Here is a 27930-nt window from a genome sequence, read left to right on the forward strand (position 1 = left end):
AGGTTTGGTCTCCATTCAAATTATATTGCCATAGCTACGTTGGTCAGGGGTGTGCAAAAAACACACCTGTGACTGACATAGTTATGCTGCTAAAACCCCCAGCATACAAGCCACTATGTTGATGGAAGAATGCTTCTATGGACATAGCTGTGTCACTCAGGAAGATGACAGACACAGAGCCCTAATTATATGTATAATGAAATGACTTTGGGAATTGAGAAATTTGTGTCAAAATAAATTAAATATCTATATTAAAATACAGAATGAACCCTTCCTCTCCCTAGTTCATGAATACAATATTCAATACATCCTCAGAATTGATCCTGTAAGAATAAAACTTTCACATTTTTCAGGTTGAGGATCTCTCGAGACAATATGAAGAGCTTTACCTGAAAAATAAAGATATAGATGCACGATTATTTCTGGATAATGATGAAACTTTACAGCGTAATCACATAGAATGGTAACACTCTCTTCTTAATTCTTTTTACTTCTATATGATATATAAAGATAGCCTAAAAGGTTTTACTGTTCTGTCTGGTCACTTTTTACACTGGAAATTCAGGTCCTGTCTAGCCTGAAAATCTTTTTGTTTGTTTGTTTGTTTGTTTTTTAGGCTTGTTAGTCAGGTAACACATTTTTAATCACTGTCCTGGCTGGTCTAAAGTAGGTGCTAACTGATATGTAAAAACATATTAACATATTCACTAACATATTTTAACACTGCTTATTTTCCCATTCTACACAAGTCCCTGGAGCCATGAGTGCAAGTTGAGCAATTGAGAGAGGAATGGGTTTTCAGGGCTTGTCTACATTGCCCCACAGTTTGGCCTACAGGAGTGAGTGCACACCAAAGTGCTGCACTGTAACTCCTCCATGTGGACTCTGCAGGCATGAGTTTTAGTTCATGCTCACAGTGCCCACACCAGGGAGTTATAGTGCAGCACTTTGGTGTGCACTGTTATTTACACCCTCCCTAAGCTGAACTGCAGGGCCGTGCAGACAAAACCTTTAGTTACATTGTCTCCGACTTGTTAGTTAACTCCTGTTGAACTTCAGTGGTTAATGTTTTGGAGAAAGGACGTCTTTAAAAGTTCAGCACTTTTGTTCCTTCAATGAAGGTGTGAGAGCTTGCAATATGCATCCTCTAAAGCAGTGGGTGTGCCTGAAGAATGCCCTGGTTTAACTAAATGGACTAAACTGACATAGTTAAGCCAGGGAAAACCCTTAATACAGCTGCACATAAACAGTTTAAACCCGTTTTTTTATCTATTTAGCTTAAATCAGTGATTTACAGACAATGAAAAATGGGAGCTGCTGGATACTGAGCTCTCCTGAAAATCTGGTGCACAATTTTTTTTTTTCCAGCAGCTTAAAAAAATTATTTTAGAAAACCTCTTTGAGACTTGCTATATTTAAAGATCAGTACTCCATAAGGTTTTGCCTTTTCCCCTTCTACAGCTTGCAGTTGGAACGAACACCAAGGAAAAACAACCCAGATGAAGAGCTTAATCTTATACTTCCACAGACTCCAGTTCGGTATGAAGCATTTAAAAAAGTTGTATCCATTTGTTTTTACTTGAATTGGAATTTTCTAAAAATTGTTGAACTGAAGAATGTAGCAGTCCTGATTTTAAGATCACTTTAAAACGAGGTCCCATTCCTGTAAGGTGCTGACAGCCTCCTGAGAAGTGGTGAGTGCCTTCAACTCCCATTTCCCTTGAGATTCATGGGAGTTGAGAGCACTTGGGCAGCTCTGAATACATTGCAGGTTTGATACCCGAAATATAAAGGGAACATGAGTTATATGTGTAAAATAGATCAGTGTGCCTGAAAGTGTGAAAATGAACTTCCTTAAATGTGCTGCTCATTCTCTGCATCACTGAAGTGCATTTTAATAAAACATTTTCTTCCATGCCTGCTGTGTAAAGATTTTTGACTCTTTAGTATTCTGTGGGGAGAGAATTTAAAGTATCATACACTTATTTACTACTTTCATTTTCACATGCTAGTAAAGATACTGCACTGACAAGAAATAAATTCTTGCTACTCTTTACTGTTGCAGAACCTATATAGTTGTGGGAGAGAAGCTGGAAGCTCTAGATTTGCACATCTGGAATAAAATGCAACTAAAAGCGAATTGAAGAATCTTTATTACTTGTTATGATTTTCTAACCAGAAAGAACTCCGCTTGACTTTCAGTTCTCAAGTCTAGTTTGCAGTTTTGTGAGTTAGATTGTCTCTTATAAACGCCACATATTTCGTAAGGAAGCCGTTGACAGACACACTTCTTGATGCCGTTCGTGTCATCACTTTTCAAATTACAACAGCATTTTAAAACAAAGTACATGGCTTGTGAAAGGTTAAGATTCACATCCATGAAGCCTAGAATCCTTTTATCCACAGAAACAAATACAAGATAGGCAGCAGTAGCAGTCCAAGCTTGCACAAAGCTTTGCTGGTGTGCCTCTACTCTGACCTGCCAAGAGCCATTCTAGGAGCAAAAGGGGAAGTTGAGACTTTATGCCTATTCAGTCCTTTGCCTCTCTTCTCAAACTACCAAACAGGTGCCAGCTGACAGTTATACAGACCTGGATACCTGCCCACTAGGAACTGGACTGGGACCAGCAACTCATTTTGCATAGACTACCAAACTGCCAGCAGATGGCAGTAAACTTTTGATCACTTATGACCCAGAGGTGATTGTATGCAACTAACTGATGGCTCATAAGGTTTATTATGAAAACTTGGTGTCTACTTTTAAACTTACCATAGATTCTCCCTATTTGACAGTTTGTGTCTGAGCCAAAGCCCATTAAAGTCAGGGGGAGTCTTTCCATTAACTTTAATGGCTTTTGGATCGGACCCCTTGGGTAGTGTTTTGAAAAATAGCTTTACCTAGGGGGTATCTGGGTTTAAATGCTAGGGGTAGTGTTTTGAAAAATAGCTTTACCTAGGGGATATCTGGGTTTAAATACTAGTTAAGGGCATAATAACACTGAGTTGTCTGGTCTCATTCTAGTGCTTTCATAGAACAGCTTCTGTATTGTCTCTTCCCATCCCTGCTTTAACCAAAAAAAAAAAAAAAAAAAGTCTGTTAGAGAAACTCATATCAAAATTTTTAAAGTGGCAGAAGAAAAAGCAGTTCATCCCTGGAGTGCCATGATCCAAGTAATCAGGCACTCATATAAGTCCATTCTGTCTGTGAATAAAAGCCCCCATCCCTATTTTCTCAGCTAATCAGAAAATTTTCTTTAACCCCAGAGATATACTAATCCGAGATCGATTTGGGACAACTCTAACCAGTGGGAATTGAAAAGGATTTTTAATAGGGTGCATAAAGAGAGATCTCTGACTGAAAGTGGGAAGCATAAGGGAACAATGCCATAAAGTCTTACAGCATGCCAGGACCCCCAAAGCTTGCTTTCTCAGCAAGTGTTGAAAGCTGTCCAGATGTGGCCATTTACCAGATCTGTCTTGACAAAAGCAGTTGAGGCCTCAGCCTGTGTAAGAGCCAGAAGAACTTAAGCATGAGATATGAGGGGAAAGTCTGTGACTAGGGAGAAGGGGTATGAACAACTTCACTTTAAGCAAGCTAGCTAAATTCACTGTCATAAGTTGTAAATATCCAATATACATGAAGGGGCTGATCAAGAGTGGAGGAGTAAGATAATAAATTTCATTGCTAGACTGACATTTGTGGAGTTGTTACATTTGCTTTCTCTTCATGTAATTTTTAGTTGGTTAAAACAAATATGCAAACAAAGCTATTCAAATGTACTTATGTCACTCAACAAACAATAATGGAAAAAAAAAAAACCGAGATGGGAACTGTAGCCTAGGACTAGTGCTCTAACTTCTTAGCGACTCTGGTACCTATATAAATGTAATGGCTGGGCATATCCAATCCTCTTTCTGTTCCTGTTTTATAAACAATGAGACTACAGACTTTCAATTAAAGAACCTTAGACTGTCTGGCAGGTTTAAAAAGGCTTTGATAAATAGGGGTAAATTATTAAGCAAATATTCCACTTTATTAATAGGTATTTTATATGGCTAGTTTTATTTAGCATATTTTAAGTTATGAACAGGCTTCAGTTCTGGTTACTAACCTTACTTGAGTGCATATATGGCATAACAGCTGTACAAATTATCTATACATGATTGGATTATAATTTGACTACACTAGTCTATCATTCATCAGAAGGTTGCACGTACCGAGATGATTATTTATACCATTCTGAGCGAGCATGCTTATCTTAGATCTCTAACGTGCTTTTTACGGCATAATCTTTTTTTACCCAGTGCCATAACACCTACCACAGTGATTGTTAGTACTGGCAACAATTTGATGCTGTGTGTTTAATATATTTACATTTAAAAATTGTGGAGAAAACAAACGTTACAATACATTCACTTCAGAATCTAATCATTTCTTAGGAATATAGTGATGTGGAAATATAAACTATTGAAGCTTGTCAAGCTGCTTAGTAGAGCTTGCGGATACATTGCTAAATCAATCATACGTTCGTTCTATTTGAAAAAACCCAAAACTTTTAAATACATCACCTGTAAAACCATAAATAGAAAATACAAGCTACATAAAGACATTTTCCTGAAATATGCTACGATGTAGAAGGTTTGCATGTCAGTACTCTTAGATTTAATTCATGTTGGGTATGTGCCCCAGATCTATATGTATGTGCATATGTTATCAGGCAGGAGGATGTATGTAACACCCCAAAAATCTGGAAATGTGAGATGGTCAGGCATTAATGCACACAAACAAGCACCTGCCTTGGTCTGACAGGATCATTTTTAACCATTAAAACAAGTAGCAGTTCCATCACCATCCCTGCAGCTACATGCTATCTGAGGGGAGTCCTTATTCCTGCATTAGGGCTGGGCTTCCCAGAGGGAAAAATGTTTTAATTTAGTGTAACAAGAACTAGCCTCTTGAGGTGCTTTTAATTTCATCATTTTTCTGGAAGGAGCAGGGACCCTATGTATTTTCACTGCCTTTTAAACATTATCAGTCTTTAAAGACAAAAGGCCTCATAGTTACATGGGGTAGCTTTTTTTTTTTTTGAACCAATGGACAGCATTATGTGGGTTTGAAATCCATTTTTGGCAAGAAACCTGTAGGCATGAGTGTAAGAACCTAAATAGGTGGTGGTGGTTTTTGCTTTCACCTGTTGTGTGTCTGTAAAAACAGTTCTAATAAGACAGTTTCTGGAGAATTTTTTATTATTTAAAGTCTCTGAAAAGGAGGAAAATGTGTGAACTTGTAAATAACTCAGATAGTATTTTAAACCTTTTAATCAAAATAGTGATAAAGGATTCTGCTCACTTTGCCTAATAAGAAAACAAACTTAAATATCAGTAGAGTTGTGCATCCCAATATTTAATATCTTCATTTAATGTAATCAGCTCCTCTTCATGACCCATTTTATGTAATACTACAAATCCTAACTTGTGAATTATCTTAAAATGCATCTGGTCTAGCTAGAGCGATGGAAGGTGGGAGTGGGACTTCCAGACGCATACGGCCTTCTCAATAAAACAGGAAGGGGGAGTGGTTTCAGGTTTAATGTGGCCACTTTCTGATTTTGAGTCTGTAGAATGAAAAGACCAGTATTTAATGCACTTTACTGGCTATTGGCAGACCTAGGGGAGTGATGGTGGTGGTCATAATATAGAAACAAATGTTCTCCTCCAAAATATCTGCATCAAAATTCTGTAATTTCTTATGACACTGCAAGCCCAACAATACAGTGCAGAATTAATTTTAGTTCCTGGCTCTATAGACAATGCTACAGCTATCTTTTGTAGATAAGAGTAAAGAGAAAAAATGTTTTAATTTACAGAACCTCCATTTTCATTATAATTTGGTGCTATTTGCACATCTTGTTTGCCAGATATTAACGTTTAGGTTGTTACCGTTCTGTTGTTACTTTACTTTGTTGATGTTGATGTGATGGGGTTCCGGCGATGATGATGAATATTCATAACTTAAGTCAAAGTAGTATGATGTAGTTATGTTCCTGAAAAATGCGACTTTAAGCGAAATGATAAGCGAATCCAATTTCCCCATAAGAATTAATGTAAATGAGGGGGTTAGGTTCCAGGGAAATTTTTTTTCACCAGACAAAAGACTATATTACACAGTATAAGTTTTAAACAAACAATTTAATACTGGTACACAGTGGTGATGATTGTGAAGCTTGGTTGAGGTGGAGGAGTCAGAGGGTGGGATATTTCCCAGGGAATGCCTTACTGCTAAATGAACTAGCAATTGACTGGGCCCTCAAGGGTTCTCTCACAATATTCTACAAGGCAGCAGGAAAGGAGGGAGGGCAGACAGAGACACACACCCTGTGTGTGAGAGAAAAAATGTGTATTTCCCCTTTAAGTAGCTGACCCCAGGCTTAAGTACACTGCCTTGTTAATTAAATCAGCTTGCTGAGACCGAGACCCGCAGCTACTGCCTAGAAGCTCTCTCCGTTGGTCGTGTGTCCCCCCTGCTCTATGGAAGATGGGGTAAGCGGGGTGCAGGAGCAGGGGGGAGGGGGAGACACCCTGACATTAGCCCCTCTTTTCCCCCCTCTCCCCGTACAGCAAGCAGGAGTCTCTGGGAGCAGCTCCAAAGCAGAGGGCAGGAGCAGCACATGGCAGTGGGGGGAGGGACAGCTGCTGCACAGGGAACTTAGGGGAGTGGGGAGCTGATAGAGGGGCTGCTAATCCACCCTGGTTTCAACCACCCACCAGCTAGCTGCAAAGGGCTGCTCTTCCTGCAAGCAGTGGACAAAACAGGTGGCTGCCAAACGACATTAGAAGGGAGCATTTCACAACTTTAAACAAGCATGTTCCCTAATTGATCAGCAACTTAACATCGAAACAACATTAACCGGGGTGACTTTAAGTGAGGAGTTCCTGTATTTAATTTCCCCACCAGTTTGTTTTATTATTGAGTTAGTTATGTATTGATTTGTTAATCTGTTTATAGATTTGCTGTTTGCCTTTCAGGAAACTGTATCAGGGAACAATTAGAAAATTCTTGCCTGATATTGAAGGTATACAAAATAAGTATTTAACATATATCTTATTACATTTTTTTCAGGGCTGCAATGAATACTATCCAGCAGTTAATGATGATTTTAAATTCAGCAAGTGATAAACCATCAGATAATCTCATCTCATATTTTAATGTAAGTGACTAGGGTTTTTTTTAACTAGAGTAAGCATTTATGAGGAAGTACCTACAAAATTATATCCTTCGGATTATCAACCAAGTAAATAGCATGTGTTCTTTACTAAAGGAGACCTAGAAAGGACTTCTTAAAAATAGTGGGGATTGTGCCCTCTTTTTCTTCTTTATGGTTTATAAAGGTGTGAAAGAAATTTCTTTTCTGCTTAATTTTTACCTTAGAAATATCAAGAATGTCAACTCTGATCTTTGTAGTTTTTGATGGAGGATCAGTTCAAGATTTATGTTTCAAATATCCTGATGTTCAGTGCATTGTAAAACCAACAAGGACACAGGAATGCAACAGCACTTGTACCTACCATAAGTTATGAATATAAGATCTTTAGTACACCTCTTCAGGACTCATGACAGTTTAAACATGCATTAGTACTGCTCTTTGAAAGAGCACTTGTCTGTATGTGAATTTTACAAGCACTTAACAAATTGTTGGTATTTTGCTGGAAATCTTATGGTCCTTCAACTCTACTAAGATTAATTTGTTTAGGGGGGAAAAAACCAAATGTATTGCTAGAGGCTGTATTATGAACAGGAGACCGTTAGGTCCTGATTCAGAAAGTTATTTAGGGTTTGTGTACATGGGAGGGAAGGGGAAGCCAGGAATAGCTAATGGTCAATACCTACTGTTCACTAACTCTCCATGTGGACACACTTATTCTGCGGTAAGAGGGCCTTTGTGCAATTTAGGTTAGAAAGTAGATTAAGCTAAAGCACACAAAGGCAAGCTTATTGTGGAATAAGTGTCCACATGAGGAGTTACTGCAGAATGGCTCTTGTGCTTTAAATTCATACCCTAGTTACTTTGCACTAATTTTGCCTTGAATTCCCCTTGTGGACAAGCTGTTAAGCATGTACCTATCTTAAAGCACTTAAGTAGTCCCATTGACTTTGTGTGAGTAGTTCCAATGTAGAATTAAGTATGTGCTTAAGAGGCTGTCACAGAGCACACTCACCTCCAGACATGCACCTCCTCCTTATTGTTCTGGGAATTGGGAAGAGGCTGATGCCCCTATCCGTGGTCTGCACACCGTCACTCCTTCTCGGCAATCCACCTGCAACCTCTTTCACAGCATCAGGAACCGCAGCATCCTCTTCATGGCTCGGCTCTCCGGCTGTGTTACTATCCATGTTCCCCACCACCCGTTCCGGGGGAGTTTAGCTCCTAGTACAGCCAGTTCCCCAGCGGTCACTGCAGTCAGTTGTCCTGCCAGTGTGGGGCAGATGCCCTATCACAGATGCTTTTTGCTGAATCAGGCTGTAGCTAATGGATATTGCTGAGCATAAAAATATGACCGCCTCCTAATCTCTCTTAAAGACTCAGAACTACTTCTTTGTGTAGTGACCCTATGGGTTCTCCACTGTAGGCGTGCTTGCATCCCTGCACTGCTGATCAGAGAACTTCAGTAGCAGTGTCCGTTATGCCTGCACATGCGCTCTCTCTCCTTGTGCCTTGTCATGAGGCTAGTCAGCATGTGTGGGCTAACCCCACTCAGTTCCTTCTCAACCACCCCTGGCTAGAGATGGAGCTATTAGCATTCTGTTAGCGACTATTACCTCGTGCTTTCTTTGTAGCCTAGAGCCTAGTTTTTAGTAGTAGTTAGTCTAGCGTCTTTTATTTTTGACATCCTGTCCCCCCCGCCAATAGTTTTTTCTTCCTGCCCTTTCCATTGGGGGCCCATCCCCCACAACGGGGTATGCCTGATACTCTGGGATTCAAGAAGTGCCTTTCCTGCAACTAGGCTATCCTTGTTGCAAACGTGCACTCACAGTACATTCGTTGCCTCAGGAAAGGATACATTCCTCAAAAGTGCACTCTCTGTCAGCAGCTTAGACCTCAGTCTCGTAAGGACAGAGAGCGAGGGCAGAAAATCATATTTATGGAGGCAGCTCTCAGACAATCTCCAGACCTGTGTCAAGACTCTCCATGTAGATGTAAGTCTTCCCCACAGACCTCAGCATCCAAGGGTCATTGGGTGAAGAAATCCGCCACCGACCCCTCTCATAAGTTGAAAAAGAGCGCAGGAAGTCCCCACAGAGAGCTGAGAGCTAGCCACAAACAATCCCCGGCATGCTCAATATCCTGAGTAGCATCGGTACTGAGACAGACCAAGCCCGGTACCCACTGCCCAAGGAAGACTACAGCGGCAGGTACTATGGACGCACCCACAGACCCATTGGGCACAGACACCAAGTCAACGGCACGTAAGAAGAAGAGGAGGAGCAAACATTCCACGGCACACTGGTACATGATGTCCTATCAGTACAGATGCCTCATCTGGTACCTGAATGGCCAGTGCGGACAAGAGTCTCCTCTCCTGGGCACTGGGACCTCTGCACTGAGTCCCTGCCTAGCACGGGAGTCTTCCCTTCTGCCTGGCCACGTCCCCCCCCACTCTCCAGTGCAGACTCAGATAGTGAACTGGAGGAAGAAATATCTCAGTATTCCACCCAAGCACCCAACAGTGCCTGATACCAGCAGGGCCCCAGCCATAACCTTAGATGGCCCCACCGCTGCCATTCTTGTATGGCCATCTATGGGCACCACCGCAGGCTCCATGCCACCCAGCGGCCATACTGGGACCCCTGGGCTGCCTACCATCTCCAGGACTCTCGGGCTTCTAGTCCCACCCATGAGCCCCCAAGACACACTTCCTCAACCACAGCATCCAGGGCTTTATAGCTCCCAGAAGAAGTCTTGGAGGAGTGTGAGGGTGATGTCGAGGAGGAGGTGACCTCAAAAAACCATATCCTCCTTCTCTTCCCCAGACGAGGCCGTCATGCCTCCCTAACCATCCCTGGTGGATGATTTTTGCCTGTTCCAGGACTTCACAAGGAGAGTGGTTGGTTGACTTCCTCCAGAGATATCTGGAGAAAGTCAAGGACATGCACCATAAGTTCCTGGACATGCTGCAGTCATCTTTTGCCTCAAAAGTGGCCCTCCCTATCAATGAAGCCCTTCTCGATCTTGCAAGAACCATATGGCAGACCCCAGCATCGTTGCACTGACTTGCAAGTGAGCAGACAAAAAGTACTGTGTCCTGGCGAGTGAAACAGAGTTCCTCTTCTTCAGACCTCCACCTAACTCCATTGTGGTGGATGCTGTCATTTCTCGTGGCCATCAACACCACATGAAGTCCATGCTCTATGATAGGGACTGGAAGCGTCTGGACCTATTTGGAAGGAAGGCATACTCCTCGGCCACGGATCAGTTTTGAATTGCCAGTTACCAAGTGCTTATGGTGAAATACGAGTATGGGAGTTACTTGAAACTGAACAATTTTATTGAGCAGCTGCCCAAGTCGCATCACAAACAATTTAAGGCCATCATCCAAGAAGGGAAACTAGTAGCAAAGACATCGCTACAATCTGCCCTTGATGCAGCCAGTACTGCAGCCAGATCCATTTCCATGGTGGTGGTGATGAAATGTGCCTCTTGGGTTTCCAAAAGGAGGTGCAGGTAACCGTGGAAGATCTTCCCTTTGAGGGCACTAAGCTCTTCGTGGAGAAAACTGATGCCTCACTTCACCCTCTGACGGATTCTCAAGCACTCTCCCTTTGCTGGGCATCTACACACTGGGACAAAAGAGAAAATTTAGTCCACGGCCCCAGCATAAGCCATGCACTTCCCAATACACAGCTCAACGATACTAAGAGCCACCGAGGAAAAAAACTAAATTCTCTAGATGTAAACATCTGGCCAGCAATCTTTCTTGTCCTAGCCTTCCACATCCAAACATCAATTTTGTCACGTTGGTTGAGGTGCCAATAGACCACACCCTACAACTGCTACATCCAACCATTGCTAATCCACCTATTTTGCCACCGTCTGGCAGCGTTGTGCAGTACCTGGGGCGCATAACATTGGATCAATGGGTCCTAGAGATCATTCACCTCAGTACTCTATCCATTTTACCCCTTACCTCCTCCACAACACCCTTCCATGTCCCTCTTCAGGGATCCTTCTCATGAGAGTTTCCAGTTAAGAGCCGTAGAACCAGTACCTCAGCATCTATGAGGCAAAGGGTTCTACTCTCGGTATTTCCTAATACTCAAGAAATAGGGGGGCTGGAGACCCATATTAGACCTCAGAGCTCTCAAAGTTTGTCAAAGCTCAGAAATTCAAGATGGTCACTTTAGCAATGATCATTCTGGCATTGGAACAGGGAGACTGGTTTTCGGCCCTCGACCTCTAGGGGGTGTATTTTCACATCTCAATCTTACCAACTCACAGATGATTTCTCAGATTCATCCTGGGACAAGATCACGACCAGTACAGGTTACTCCCCTTCATGTCGTCTTCAGTGCTGAGAGCATTTTCCAAGGTTCTCTCAGTAGTGGCCACCCACTTATGGTCGCAAGGGATCATGATTTACCCTTGCCTGGATGATTGCCTCCTCAGAGCCTAATCTCTCACATCCCATCCTGGCTTCTTCACCTCAAGGCATGGCTTCTTCTTGGTTTCAATCCCTAGAGAGCTCCTGTTCAACCATGATGCAAGAAATATTATTACACAACAGAAAATTCTCGATATGACGTACTTACCTGCAAAAATGGTCCAGATTTCGGATTTGGTGCATGTCCCAACAAATCTCCGTGACTCTTCTGTTACCCACACAAAATTCTTTGTTACACACACTCTAAGGCACCTAACTTTACCCTAAATTTGTTGCCAGTACACTCTTGGACATCCCACCTCTACCTAGTTCCTAGGGTTCCAGACTTCCACCTCTACCTAGTTCCTAGGGCTCAAGGCGTAACCCGGTTGACTTAGGCACCCCTAATCTTTCCCAGTTCCTAGGGCTCCGGGCGAAAGGCACCTAACTTTACCCTCCATGGGCTCCAGGCTCTATTCCTCTGTGGAATCAGTGCAAACACCCTTTCCCTGTGGACTTAGGGCTTGATCCTTTGCAGGTTTACAAGTAATATCTTACTTAACCTCTATTTATTAACAATCACCAAAACAGAATGTACACACTAAGCATACAACGCTCACCACTCCCAATCAATCAGATGAACTTTTCCTAATGGCCAGTCAGGATCAAGTCATCTGGGGATTCCACCTTCTGCACGGTTATGATTGGCAAGGTGTTGACGTCTGGCAGCTCTGATCTTGGGGCTGTGTCCTGGAGTTGGTTCCAAAGAACTTCCTTTTGGAACGCAGTTTATAGTGAAACTTGAGCCTTGCTTAGCTGTACCTTAACCAATAATTTTACTGAAATATTAATAAACAATTTTTTAACCAATCCTAATACATTGTAAAACAATTCTTTAACCAATCATACCCCACCCCCTTCCTTGATTTACACCTAGCAAAATTAGTTATGTAACAGACAGAGACCATCTAGATGAACAATAGAGAAGTGGGGACCATAAAGACAAAACAATATTAAGTAGGGATTTCACAATCACAACTGTTAAGTGATTTCTTGCCAGACAGAATGCCATCAAACAAAATTTTCTTTAATTATCTTAAGATCTATTTCTTTATCTGGTGATGATGGGTATTATTAGGATAGGATCGCCTTCTTAACAGCCTGATATTACATTGTTTTAATGTAATTTAGATGTAATGTGAGGATGCAGGGTCGGTGCAAGGATATTTTGCGCCCTAGGCGAAACTTCTACTTTGCGCCCCCCCGCCCCCCCCGTAACATCGGTTCATTGAGGGGCAAATCCCAACGAGCCTTTATAGGCCCCAGGGGCTAGCCTGCCCAGGGGCCAGTCGTGTCCTGGGGCTGCTCCCCAGACCAGGTTCCCCTCTCCCCCCCAAACTCCCCTGGAGGGTGCACAGGCCCCCCGCCCCCCCACAAGCCCTCCTCTTTAAGGAGCCCTGTGAGGATGTGACTTTCTGCTTCTGGGCTCATGGCTGCTGTCTCCTAATATGGCTGCAGAAAAAGGCCTCAGCCTTATACTTCCACACATTCTCGACTATGCCCTGGCACTGAAAAGATCGTGGCTGTCCATAAACCCTTTTAGAGTCCACCAAGTGGCAATAACAGCCTTCCATCATCCAGTGGAGGGGTACTCAGTGCTGTCACACCTGACCAGCAAAAGTTTCCTCTAGGGTATTGTAAACCTCTTCCCACAAGCTCGGCCTCCTACTCCCACATGGGACTTAAACCTGGTACTGAAAGGACTGACTAGGCCTCCCTTTGAACCCAGACCAACTGTTCGCTTACTTACCTCTTGATGAAAATGGCCTTCCTGATAATGATTACTTCGGCCAGATGAATAGGGGAAATAGTGGCTCTGATTATACATTCCCCATATTCAGTATTCTTTGGGACAAAGTTATCCTCGGACAACATCCAAAATTCGTTCCCAAGGTAACCTCCCCGTTTCACATGAACCTTCCAACCTTCTATCCCAAGTCTCACCGAGACAACAGAGAGGCTATATTACATACCCTAGATCTCTGAAGAGCCCTAGTCTTCTTCATGGACAGGACGAAGGCCTTCAGGAAGTCCCCCAGACTTTTCCCCTCCATTGCAGAATGATCCAAGGGTTTGGCAATATCAGCCAAAAGGACTTTCCATGTGGGTCTCGAAATGGTATCAGACAAAGTTACAAAGTTCACAGTATGACCCCTCCGGATCCTATTTGTATACATTCCACAAGGTCAATCTCCTCATCCATCGCCTTCTTCAAGAATGTCCCTATCTCAGAGATCTGTAGAGCAGCGACATGGGTGTCAGTCCACACTTTCGCAGAACATTATGCGATTGCTGGGGATGCCATCTTCAGCTCCACAATGCTGTCATCTGTAACTGACCCGACTCTGAAGTCCCAGCCCTCCAGAGGGAGGATGTGGAATGTATACTGCTTAGGAGTCACCTCTAGTGGAGCACGCATAGGGACACTACTCAAAGAAGTAGTAGTTACCTTCTGCAGTAACAATGGTTCTTCGAAATGTGTGTCCCTATAGGTGCTCCACAACCCACCCTCCTCCCCTCAACTTCAGAGTTTTGTCAATGACTCTGTGGTAGAGAAGGAACTGAGGGGGGTTAGCCCACACCCACTGGCTAGCCTTGTGGCAGGGCATGAGGAGAGAGAGCACATGTGCAGGCCTAACAGACACTGCTACCAAAGTTCTCCAATTAGCAGCACAGGGACACAAGCACACCTTCACTGGATCACATATAGGGGTACACATCTTGAAGAACCACCGTTACTGGGCAAGGTGAGTAACTTCTTCCGTAACCATACTGATGACCTAATTAATATAATGGTGTGCTACAAAGCTGAAGTGGAAAAATATTCTTGGTTAACTTGTAAAAACATGTTTTGATATACCTAGTTAAACAAAATATTCTTTTTTTCTAATATGTTTCAGAACTGTACAGTGAACCCTAAAGAAAGTATCCTGGCAAGAGTAGAAAATCTTGGGAACATCTTCAAAGAGAAATTTGCTAAAGCAGTTGGACAGGGATGTGCTGAAATTGGCTCACAGGCAACTAATATTTTGATTTCATATTATTCATTTGAATGCTATCAACATTAGCTAATGTGAGACAAAATGTACTTACCAGTGTTTTACTGTGGAGATTGGGAGTGATAAAGTAATATTTCTCAACCTGGGAAACTGGGCATGTAACTCTGGCAAGGCTCTAAGATGCTATTTGACAAACAATTCAGCATACATAGGAAGGTCTAGAAAGAAAAAATGCATACACTTACAAATATTTTAAAATAACGTTATTTTAATGAAGCATAGGAAAATTACCACAAAGTATTTTAACATAGTTGAAACTGTACTTATATAGTTACCCATAAATCTGCCCTTATGAATAGGATTACTGAACCTTTAAATGGACCTGGTGGCCTATTTCCCATCCAGTCATCAGGCCACTTGTATTTCCCTACAGTGACTTGCATAGCAAATTCACCCAACTTAGCTCGATATCTTCCAGCTGTCAGCTCTGCTGTCTCATCTTGGCAACTGAAAATTGACCTCTGCACTTTGACTTAAACATCTTCTTACAACTTCAGTCAGTCATGATCCCCAGTAATCCTTGGAGACCACCCTAGCACCACTGGCCAACTTCGCTGGGACAAATCAGATTTTCTTTAAGTGGTCCCAGCATGCATGTTCTTTCCAAAGGATGGAAGTGTATTTTGGCTTTGTTGTGTCAGATTTCAGTGACAATTTTATATTATGCCTTGCAATAACTTTGTGTAATGTTCTTGACTTTCTTCATTTTTAGAGATATAAGCTTGGTGTAAGGCTATACTACAGAGTAATGGAATCCATGTTAAAGTCGGTAAGTTTAATGAGGATGCATTACTCTTAATACTTTGCTCCTTTTTGAGCAGTATTTCTTAACCTTGTGTTTGTTCATCTATTTCAGGAGGAAGAGCGCCTGTCAGTTCACAATTTTAGGTATATGTTCCTAACTCATAATAGAAAACCATTATTGGTGTGCTAAGACTAGTATTAAGGCCTGCATTTTTTTTTCTTTTTCAGCAAACTTCTGAACAATAATATCTTCCACACATCTCTTCTGGCCTGTGCTGTTGAGGTTGTCATGGCTACATATGGCAGTAAGTCGAAGCTATAGAAGTGCAAGATACCATTGCTATTGTTTATTAGTAGTAATAGCTATATAAAATTCATTAAATTAGTAATTACATATGCACATTAAATTTAAGTATCTGAAACTGACAAGCAGCCGTAAATTAATAAATACAGAGGGAAAAATTGACAAGAGATCGTATCACTTTAATATTGAATAATTAGTTCTGGTCTTTTTTACTTCAGGGAATGCTTCACAAAGTGATGGCACCAGTACTGAAACGGATTTGTCTTTTCCGTGGATTCTCAATGTACTTGATTTAAAAGCCTTTGACTTCTACAAGGTGATTGAAAGCTTTATTAAAGCAGAACCAAGCTTGACAAGAGAGATGATAAAACATCTAGAACGCTGTGAACATCGAATTATGGAATCCCTTGCATGGCAATCAGTAAGTAATATTTTAAAATAAGTAAAAATGTGTTTGTCCACTTAGTGTGCCTATATGGAGAAAAGAAATTATACCCAACTCCATTAGATTATATATAAAATTGTATTATTAAGAGTTATTAGTAATAAAATAAATCACAAAACCAAAATTAGCTTGATTTTTACATGTCTTAAATGATAAACAGAGGGCCAAATTCTCACTGGTATAAATCAGCTTAGCTTGACTGACTTCAATGAACATATGCTGGCTTACAAACGTCTGAGGATCTGGCTCAGAATATTTTAAATGCACTACTCCAAAACTATACATAATATTTTGGTGCCAGTAAAAACAGACAAAAAAATAAAGCATAACATTTATTAATTCATGTTTCTTTCTTTCTTGATACTTGTTGCTCCTATTCAGAGCCAGAGTGTTAGTACAGTACTTGGATATTATTGTTGCTGAATACTGAGTTGCCTTGTCCCCCCCACTTGGATCAGTTTAGATTTCTTGGTAGCTCTGTGCTGACCTGATCTTGAACAAAACTGGTCAATGGTAGTAAACTTGTGATATTTGGTTTCAGGCTTGTAATGAAGAGTCAGCTTAATATGTCAAGGGATGGGGACCCTATGGAAGAGTCTGTTCACTGAAATGTTAATGTCTGGTGAACAACTTTGTGTAGCTTGTTTTAAATGAATCATAAACTTGCAACTCTTTCCTTTACAACATTGCAGAATTTGCCCCTTACAGTGAATGTGATCCTTGGATGTATAACTGAAGGAGTATAGAGTAGAAATAGGGAGGTAGTGTTCTTTCTACTGTATAAGAAATCAATGAGAACTGTACTGAAATATTTCAGTACATTGTGATAACACTTTAAAAGGATGTTGAGAAACTGGGAAGGATTCAGAAAAAAGCGAGGCGAATGCTTTGAAGTCTTGAAAACCTGCTTTACAGTGAGAGACTGAAGACTAATTTATTTGAGAGAGTTTTAAAAGACGATGATGATCAGAGTCAGTAAGCACTTAGAGGGCTCTTCAGTCTATTAGACAAAAGCATGACAATGGCTAGAAGCTGAAGTCAGATAAATTCAAATTAGAAATAAGGAACAAATTTCTAAATGATGGTGATTTGCCATTGGAACAGACTACCAAGGGAAATGTTGGATTCTCCATCTCCTAGTGTCGTCAGATCAAGACTGGATACTTTTCTAGAAGATATGCTTTAACAGAGTAGGTACCTTTTAGTTTGTGCTAGCAGGGTCTACATGGGGCAGTTAGAGCGCAACACATCAGAGCAATCTACAATCAAATCCCTGTAGTCTGGGCTGAGGTGCCGTGTGACGAGCCATGAGTGAAATGTAATGGCCTGTGATGTACAGGTGGTCAGACTAGATGATCCAGTGGTCAATCCCTTCTGGCCTTAAACTCCTTTGTGAGTTTTTGAACATCCAAAGTCTGAAAGATGAAGCTAGAAAAATTGAGACTAGGAGCATGATGCAGGGTTTTTAGCAAATTAACAGTTGGAACAACTTAACTAGAGGGATGTTGTGGATTCTGTCATTGGAAGTCTTTAAATCAAGGTTGGATGTTTTTCTAGAAGATATGCTCTAGCTCAACCAAGACTCCTTGTTGTTTTTGCTGTGTATGTATGAGATAGATAAATTATGCACATCACTAGAAGGTCTCTTCAGAAAAGGTGGATAACTTGAAAGATATAGTTCAGACTTGTAAATATTTTTAAATTTTTTAAATACTTTGCAAAAGCAGTACAAAACCATTTGACTTGTGGTTTGTCATAAAGAGCACACTATGTTAAATGCTCGGTTACTCTTAATTTTAACAAACCACTTGATTTGCCTTTTGATTCCAAATCAGCCACACAGGAAACAGATCAATTTCCTTACTCTCATGTTAGATTTCAGAGTAGCAGCTGTGTTAGTCTGTATTCGCAAAAAGAACAGAAGTACTTGTGGCACCTTAGAGGCTAACAAATACATTTGTTAGTCTCTAAGGTGCCACAAGTACTCCTGTTCTCATGTTAGAGACACTCTTAACCAAAATGTGTGAAGTGTTAGATTGTACTGATTATTCAAAACTAGATGTGGTGGAAAATTTGAGCCGACCATCATTATTAAATTATTATGCACGTGTAGCCACCATAAATGTTAATGGAAGTTTCACAGGGGGGTTATATGATGGGGGAATAGATTCCATGAACTAGAGAGAGGGTCATTGGGGAGTACCGATGTTGGTTTACATAGGTAAACTTAAAGAAAAGAATGTGTATTTCATTCATAACCCTTTAAGCTGTGCATTAGCTAACTTCAGAACCACATGGTTTTATTACTGTTACTCTCATCCTTTCCCTTCACTGAAGTCGGTGGAGTTTCACTAGTGTAAAACTGGTGTAAGGATAATTGGTCACAAGTGTGACCATTCTTTTCTGGAAGTCAGTGTAATGGCTACCAAGCAAGCAGTCTTCTCTTAAACACTTCATAGTGGTTAATTTTTTTTTTAAATCCAAAGAAAATGGAATCTCAGGAGACTGAAATATTTCTTTGTGTGTGCTGAAAGCAGAAATTTCTTTATTAGAGGTACAATGTGCTCTGCTACTATGAAAGAAACTTGAGTGAAAGTAAACTATTACAGATTAGATAACAGTAGAAGGTTTTAAAAATAATAGAAAAAGTTTTACAAATACTTGCATCATCTTTTATATTCCATAATTTGGAGTGAAACTCTGCTTAGTTTCTACTTTACTGAATAGTCAAACCTAGTCAGTAGCTGGCTTTCTTTAGGTATTTATAGTAAATTGTCCTACTTTATCCTGGATTTTCTTTTTGGGTCTGGCTTTTTGCTCATTCCATTGCCTACTTTTGAAAATTGATTCATAAGGTTCAGTTTCAGACAGGAGTCTGGTAATAATTTATTTTTTGGTGACAAACTGGGTACAGAATAACTAAAAAAACAAACTTACTTCAGACAATGAAGCTAACTTCAAGAGATGCACAATTAAAGGCATCTTGCAGAATTTTACTGAGGAAAAATTGTGTATCTGATCTCTCTCAGATTTTTCAAGCAGTGTAAAAATGTTTAAATTAGAGTTTTGTTTTTATGTTATTGGGAGATAATATATCCTCTTATACACCAGTCTCATGATTGGTCCTAGTAAAAGTGTTTTATCACTTTCACAGTTATCTAATTTAACCATCTGTACTTAGGAAGGAGATCATGCTTTTGTAGGTCATCTCCTGTTTGAACATCAGAGGGTAGCCTGCCAGAAGAGAGGAGTGAAAAGCTTGCAGGGTTGCTTTCAGAACTAACAGTTTTGAAAAGGTGTCCTGCTCTACACTGATTCATTCATGATGAGAATATTTTCCCTCCTCTGGGTTATTTGTATCCTTACCAGAGCATCAAAGGATACCCTTGTTTTACTTGAAACCCTCGATCCTTCTGGATGCAGACTGTTTGGAGATAATTATGGAAACCGTTAATATGGCTTCTTAATTCCTTATTAAGACAAAGGGATCATTGATTTGCCCTACGATACTCTTTTTCTACTGTTTGTTCATGCTACACTTCACTGACATATTTTTGATGTATGTATAGATTGATTTCAATTTGATGTGTTCAGATTGAATGGCATGAAAATTTAATTTTTATTTAAATTTGAACTAAGAAATACACCTCTCCAAGACTCTAAGAGCCCTTACATATAATTAAATTTAATCTCAACAGCATTAATCAGTTCCATAGGAATCTGGCTGGCCAGCTGGGCCCTGTTCCCTTCTTCACCTAGGAAGCACACTCTTAGCATTCTTCAGAGACCCTTTCAAACACATCTTTTGTATTGTGCCTGGAAAATCACCAATTTTGGGCTATTTCAGACCCAGGGTAGGGGAGTAAGTTCCAGAGTCTCAGAGCCCTGGCAAAGAGCATCCTGCCTGCTGCCCCCTTTCTGGTAATGAGGGGGATCTAGCTTGAGTGCCTCTGCTTACCAAGCTGTGGCAGTATGGCACTAAGAGAGGCATTCTCACCGCACTGTTAAACACTTCAAAGTTTGATAAAACCCATATTTGATCTGGCATAAAAATTACATGGATTTCTTTCCTTCTCACTTCCTAATAACCGAAAATGCATTTCCTTTGTTCCCAGAAGGGATACCGGGTGATTTAGAGTAAGGGTTACTTTGAGTGATTCTACAAAAAGAAACCGAAGGCACTGGGATTCTCTGCAGGTATGCACAAGCGCACACACTAGCATTTCCTGTCTCTCAACCTGCACTTTGTGCCTGCTTAGTCAGTGCTTACGATCAGACAGGTTATTGAAATTTGCATGATTTATTTTCTACAGAGTAGGGTTCCTGGAAATGCTAGTGCTCTGCTTGTTTGAGTACCGTAGGAGATGGGCATGGCATACACATGTGATCTAAAACATTTTCAGAAGATTTTTAATCCATCAGACATGATGGAATTTTTTTGGGAGAGAAAGTGGATAGTTTGTGGATCGCTTGTGACTAATTCTGTATATTGTTTAATTACGGACTTCCTTTAAATATGTTGCTTTTTTAGTTTGACACTCTTATCCTGATTTATTTAGGAAAGTAAAAAAACAGTTGTATTTTGACTAGTATCATGAGTAAGGCTACGATTTAATCATAGGTATTTTTAGTACAAGTCATGGACAGGTCTCATGGTCAATAAACAAAAATTCATTGCCCTTGACCTGTCCATGACTTGTATATAAATACATCCTGACTAAATCTTAGCTGGCGGCTCACTGCCTTAGGAGGGGCTCAGGCGAGGCACCCGTGGGACTGCTGCCGGGGGCCAATGAGCTGCTGCTGTTCTCGCCACCCCTGGGACTGCTGCTTAGCCGATCCCGGGAGCCAGCTGCACCGGCCGCTGCTTGGGCATTCCCCAGCCCACCTGTGGGGGCTGCCTGAGCAGCGGCTGGTGCGGCTGGCCCTGGGGCTGTCTGAGCAGCGGCCGGTGTGACTGTTGGGACCAGCTGCTTGGGTGGCCCTGGGGTCAGCCACACTGGCTGCTGCAGATGTCACGGAGGTTGCAGAAAGACACGGAATCTATGACTTCTGAGACAGACACAGAGCCCTAGTCAAGAGTCATGTAAAATTTCCAGAGGGTAGAGTTGGTTTACTAGAATATTGTTCTTATGGGAATGAGTACCCTTACCAGGTCTCTAACTTCTTCCATGGAGCTATGCCTAGAACCCCTCCATGACCCCTTATGCTATGTCTTCTCTTTCCCCTCCTTCAAATCTCACACTTCTTTCCATAACTTCTGATAAACATATAGTGATTGCAGTCTGTGTGTATACCAGATATTCCATTAAAGCCATTTAATTGAAGTGCAGTGCTCTTTTTACACAGCATATTACAGATTAATGTAATAGTGAGTATTTGCTGGCACATTTAAGACCGCTAAATATACATTTAAACTAGTTTAATGCATCCTTTAAAAGAAGGCTGTACTGTGGGTAAAATGTAATTGCATAGTAAATTGCTGCTGAATACATTATTAAAATTCCCCTGAGAGAAAAGAATTTCTTCACTGAGCATATACTCAACCAGTATGTCAATGAAACCAATTTAAGCACGCATATATCAGTATTTTTGGATTATAGCAAGGTTGAAGTAAAAAAAACTACATGAAATAGTATGTAATTTTAAAGACTGTGGTAATGCATGAGGGAGCAGAGTTAAGGTTGTTTTTGCAACCTTAACATTATTGCTTTCAGACTTTCCTGTGTGCTAACTATACAACTGAAACGTTCTCAATGTTATTTTTCTTAAATTAGGGTGGGGTGGGAGAATTCCATGATGTTGCACTATTGGGCTAAATGCCACCAGAATATACTGTTCCACACACCTTAGATGCTTCCCTGTCCTGGAGACCTCAGGAGCTGTACAACTTTAACCTTACAAAAGAAACACTGAATAAGGGCTGCTGTCATTGCATGTACTTAGTACGTTTTTAATTACACGGTTAGGCTAGCCACACACTTTTGGAGCAACGGAAGGCTATGCTGCATAAGTTGCTTCAAATATTAAAATATTATACCAGTTATACTGCACATGCTCAATTTTCAAAGGTTTAGAACTAAGCATATCAATACCAATTTTTACTGGACGCTGAAAAGCGCTCCCAAATTAGGGGTATTTCCATGCCAAATTTCAGCTTTCTATCCCCAGCAATTGTGGTCCTACAGAAGAGTCTGCAAGATATTTTTATTTTGGGAAGAGATTTTTCACCTGGCTAGTACTCAAAAACAGCTGCATTTTTCTTTGTTCAACCCCTAAATGCTCTCTTCCCCCCTGGCCTCCTTCCCCCCAAAAGAGGCACAGACTGAGCCTAGAAAACTTCAGCCCCATAGCTGAAAGTTTTGGAAGATTATTAGCAACTGAAAACCTAGTTAGAATGGAAATAATTGTATATTATAATAAATGTAGTGATTGCATTCACTTCTGCTATCAGATAATTCAATCATTAATTCATTGAATTAAAAAAAGAATAACTATGTGTCAAACTTAGTTAAAATCATCATGTTTCCAGAAACCAGTCTTTGGTACTTAGTTGTTAAATATATTTCTAATTTTCAAAATCCAGGCTATGGAAACCAGCTGTCAAGTTCAAATGAAACCCCATTATTTCCCCAGGAAGTTTGACATGCATTAAGCCAGAGGTGGAATTGGTCATGCTAGTGCTAACACAACATTCATAGATTCATATATTGCAGTAATAATGAATCATCTCAGCCCAACCCTGTTAAAAGGTGCAGCCATCATGATATAATTTTGATTCAAGTACAAACACAACCAGAAATGAGTACTGAATAGCCATCAGCAACTGTGCAGTGCAGCACTTCATAATGTATGATGATTGTTTGTTCAGTTTTTTTACCTAATTGTACTGCTTTTTGTATGCACAAGTTCAGAATTCATTTGCCTCTGAATAAAGGAATTTCAGCTAGTCATGAAAAGACAAATTAAGGGGTTTGTTAGCATGATAAAATTCATCGGTAACAATAAGTGCTGTTAGATTTCCTTTAGGCTACTTCTTGGAAACAGTTCTTACTGGACTTGCTTCTGATTTTAACCTCTCTCTTCCCCTGAGAGAGATTATTTTTTATAAAATGAACTGCAATACAAACATTAAAACTGAGAATTTTAAGAATTTACTTTTTATTATGTTCTGTGTATTTACTATTTTATGTTTATCGCAGCTTGTAAAATGGACATGAAAAAGCTTAACTTTAATTTCTGGTCAGTTTCAGCTTTTTATATATTACCACAAATTTTGAAATATCTGTTCTGCAGATGCTTTAGGGGAATGTTTTTAAAGTTGCTACTGGAATTATTTTTTAAATTTCTTGGAAACAAATTTGTTGCTCTTAAGTCTTGTAGAAGTTGGTTTTGCAAAGCCTGAATTTTGATTAAGGGCTTGTCTACACTGGCAAGTTTCTGCGCAGTAAAGCAGCTTTTTGCACTCAAATTAAAGATGAGTACACACTGCCAAGCCACTTTGTGCGCAGAAACTCCTCAGTTGCAGCGCTGCAAAAAAACCACCTCAATGAGAGTCGTAAGGCTATTTGTGCAGAGGCTCCAGCGCTCTGTTGCCACTGTGAACACTTGATTGCGTTCTGCACTGTAATTGGCCTCTGGGCTTTCCCATAATGCCTCAAGTGACCGCTCTGCTCATTGTTTTGAACTCGGCTGCCCTGGAGATATGCGCCGCTCCCTTTCAGGCACCTTTTCTAACAGCCATTGTGTGCTGTGCTGATCTGCTCCGGAACACACAGCAAACCATTAATGTGGAATACTTGTGCTGTTGAACACAGAGAGGGTGTGTGTGTGTGTGTGTGTGTGTGTGTGTGTGTGTGTGTGAGAGAGAGAGAGAGAGAGAGAGAGAACCCAGGGAGGGAGGCGGGGGCTGATGGGGTTTTCCCCTGCCTCAGGACTGGTTGCTTCATGATGCTGGCTGAACTTACAAGACAGCATGCTGTCACACTCTGTGTCCCCCAAAACACACACATTCTCTCCCCCCCAACCCGCATACATACACACACATTCTCTGTCTGTCTCTCTCACTCTTCAGTTGAAAAGTAGCTGGCAATGTAGTAGGATGCCCATGGAACAATGGGATTGGGAAACCTGCATCGTGTGACACTGTGCCTGCTCCATGAGGTATTGCAAACCCTTTCCAAAGCATCCTGCAGCCAGTTGCACAGTGAGCTAGCTACCACAATGCACTGCTGTCTTTGCCGTTGCAAGAGCTGCTAATGTGGATGCGCTCCAGCGTCACAAGGAGCACAGTGTGGACACGCAACAGTGGTTTAATTCCAGCATTTTAATAAAAGTGGTGTAACTTGTGGCGCAGAAACTTGCCAGTGTAGACATATCCTAAGTTTGATGTGACTGTCTCTTTAAATATGAAAGTTAAATGATACCTGGACCAAATTCTATTGTGTGATAGCAATGCAGCTCCTCTGGGTGAAATTATGCTCAGTTACACAGGTTATCTAATGTAATTATTAAATCCAGTGCAGTTATGCTGGGTTTATTAACAGTTTTACCTGATATATCTGAACCACAGCCCCAAATAACTGTCTCAGAGGTTATATGACACTCCCTATTTATTGCTCCATTGTGATTTGAGCCATTTTGTGCTTTACTTTCCTATGGAAGTCAAAAAGAAATTCTCACTAGTCAGAAAGGCAGGAGTCCAAATTTTTTTTTTCAGTATGCTCTTTATTCAGCCATATTCATTCTTTTCTAGCACTCAAGGTGATAGCTGGTCAGAATTTCCAGAGGAAATTTCACCATTTTGAAATTTGGTTCTGTTCTGATTCAGAATGGAAACAAATATTTTCAGATTTTCCTGCAAATGGGACTTCTGTAAAACTTTCATTTTGAAAACACTGAAACACGTTGTCTAAAACTGCGTGTTCCCCAGGTTCCCTAGCAGCTCCTGACTTGAATAGCAGCAGTGAAACTGACAATTATTTGCATTGTTGTTGTTGCCATGCTGGTCCCAGGATATTAGAGAGACAAGGTCTGAAGTAGACCTGCTCTGTGTAGCTCAAAAGCTTGGCTCTTACATCAACAGAAGCTGATCCAATAAAAGATATTACCTCACCCACCTTGCCTCTGACGAGAATAATATCAGTTTCTGTCAGGAACTGCTAGGGTTTCCAGGGTCCTTGGCTTCCGGACAGCCCAGTGACCCCGGACCTTCCATATTCCTGGGCCAGCCAGCTTACTGAACTGCTTAACTCACGGGCCAGCTGGCTCCCTAGGCTGCAGGAGTTGCCCCAGGAGCCTGATGTCCTGGGCTCCCAACTCCACACCAGTCCTTTCAGTGGGCCACTGAGGAGTTGGGCACGTGAGCTTGCAGGCAAGTTTTGAACCTGGCCTGTGTTCCATTGGAAGGTTAGTCGAAATTGGCATGTTTCCACAAAATGTTTAGCTTTCAGCGAATTCGCAGTTCCCAATGGAAAACCATTCAGTCGGAAAATTTCTGACAAGTTCTATTCAGTGGGAATGCAGTATCTGATTGTCCAACTGAAATGTTACCACTTGTTGCTTGAATTTGAGTTTCCTTCTTGGTGGACATTTTCTTTCTTTCCCTGGGTACCCAGACATTTAATGCCATAGTCATAAAGTGCACGTGTTGCTAAATTTGTAGACCACAGAGTGGCATTGCTGTATTTACTCTATTAAGTGCATTATTAATGGTATTTCATGTATAGGCATGATTGTTTCAATGTATGTTGTAGTAACCTTTGGATAATTGTTTTGAAATTGCTTATTTTTTTTGTTCTCAGTTATATGAATTACTTATCCTTTTTGTGCCAATTAAGCTTATAAATATAAATTAAAAATATCAAATGTTTTACTATATTAAAATATTGTGGTAGTGCCCCGAGGCTCCCAGTTAGGGATCAGGACCACATTATGGTAGGCTCTCTATATACATTGTTTCTAATAATGTATTACACATGGAAAGTAATCATAATCACACATTTTCAGTGTTTATTTCAGCTATTCATTTTTTCTCCCTTCCTCCATCTCTCACTCTGAATAGCTCGAACACCACTTGGTATTTCCTGTAGCTTCCCTCCCTCAAAGTGAGACTACGATTCCTACCCCACCCATGTAAATATCAGCAGTATTAACAGCATGTGAAACTTTGCCTCTGTTTAAAAAAAAAAAAGCTTTACAGTAGACATGTCTATGGGCTGATACAAAAAGAAAATTCAGTACTGTGGTTGCTCACAATACTCTGAAAATTGTTTAGTTTCATTGCAATATAATTCCTATGTATAGTACCGTGGAAGCTTTAAAGGAACACTTAAATTATTCTTATGAGAGGAAAACAAAAATCCTGTTGTGTTGAACAAACATTTAATGAGCTGCTTTAGGAGGATATTCTATTTAGAACCAGCATTTATTGATACCCATAATATACATTAAATGTAAAGTATTATGGGCTAAATTGAGCCTTTAGATTCCTTCCTGAATATGGGGCAGTGTATAGTTGGGTTCCCCAGTCTGGAAAATAATTCTGGACTAGGACACCTTCCGCGGAGAATTTGCTGCATCATAATTTTAAAAGATGCAGCATAATAAAAGATGCAGCATATTTCCTCCCTTTGTGTCCAGCCAACTCCATTGTTTGCTACTTTAACTATTTCAGCTAACAGACTTCTTAAATTCCTTTTGTTTTAATAACTTTAAGAAATGAAAATTTGAACAATTTGCATTAGATTTACATGTAAGTATAAATATTTCTAAACAAAAACCCCTGTGGTAGAAAGATGGTAGATCCGTCATTACCTACCTTTCAACGGAGGAGAGTCGGAGTGCAAAATTTTATTTGCAAAAGTCCACTTATCATCCCACACCGGTAATAGTTATATTATTTAACTAAATCTTGCATTTCTAAATGTTACAAAATGAAAAGTAGTTTAAAAAAAAATCCTTCTGACCTCAATAAATAGAAATTCTGAAGGGCTTTGAGCCATATAATCAAAGCTGTTCCTCATCTTCAGTCGTGGGAGTGCAAAGGCTACCACACTCGGTCTTTGCCATCATTACTCTCATTTTATTGCTAAGCCCTGCTACACTGGAATAACAAGGTCTGCAACATACTGCTGATACAGCTAGCAGATATCTACACTTCAGTCACTGTTTTCTTCATTTTTAGAAAAGTAAAGCATCACAACTGCAGCATTTGTTATAGCTAAAGCTACTTACAATTTAAGGCAAACAAAATTCATTGTTAACTACAGGATCACAGGAGCGGTGGCTCTTCATATTTCAGTAGCTTTCGACTCACTTGCCTGGATTTGCTCACTCTTTGCTGCACTTTTTGGTGTAAATCTAGAACAGTGGTTCTCAACCTGCAGCCCAATCAGCACACAGCTGCGGCCCATGTGACATCCTCAGGGCCAGACAGGTACTATTGGATGTGGCCCACAGTGGCCAATAAGTTGAGAACCACTGATCTAGGGTAATAGATACAGTGTGTTAGAGTCGCTGCCAAAAACAAACAAAAGACTGTAAGGTATGGAACCAGTAGGCTCAATGCTGCATTTTTTCACTGGAGGATAGCAACTGCTGCATGTGAAATGGAGTTAGCATTGTATTCCCAAGAGAGTGGATGTAATGATCAAAGACTGCTGTGACTCGAATTTATCAGG

At 40.7% G+C, this 27930-nt stretch overlaps 1 protein-coding gene across 5 annotated transcripts in view; it reads left to right on the forward strand.

The window, feature by feature from the left end:
• Nucleotides 1–27930, forward strand: part of RB1 (RB transcriptional corepressor 1) — a 155672-nt gene that overhangs the window by 56331 nt on the left and 71411 nt on the right. For all 5 annotated transcript variants that reach the window (XM_065593715.1, XM_065593712.1, XM_024104502.3 and 2 more), the window contains 8 exons: nucleotides 354–463; nucleotides 1462–1539; nucleotides 7121–7208; nucleotides 14598–14714; nucleotides 15469–15525; nucleotides 15613–15644; nucleotides 15729–15805; nucleotides 16023–16225. In XM_065593715.1, coding sequence (XP_065449787.1) covers nucleotides 354–463; nucleotides 1462–1539; nucleotides 7121–7208; nucleotides 14598–14714; nucleotides 15469–15525; nucleotides 15613–15644; nucleotides 15729–15805; nucleotides 16023–16225 — 762 coding nt within the window. The remainder of the gene's footprint in view (nucleotides 1–353; nucleotides 464–1461; nucleotides 1540–7120; nucleotides 7209–14597; nucleotides 14715–15468; nucleotides 15526–15612; nucleotides 15645–15728; nucleotides 15806–16022; nucleotides 16226–27930) is intronic.

Source organism: Chrysemys picta, chromosome 1, assembly GCF_011386835.1.
Source record: "Chrysemys picta bellii isolate R12L10 chromosome 1, ASM1138683v2, whole genome shotgun sequence".
Classification (NCBI taxonomy): domain Eukaryota; kingdom Metazoa; phylum Chordata; order Testudines; family Emydidae; genus Chrysemys; species Chrysemys picta.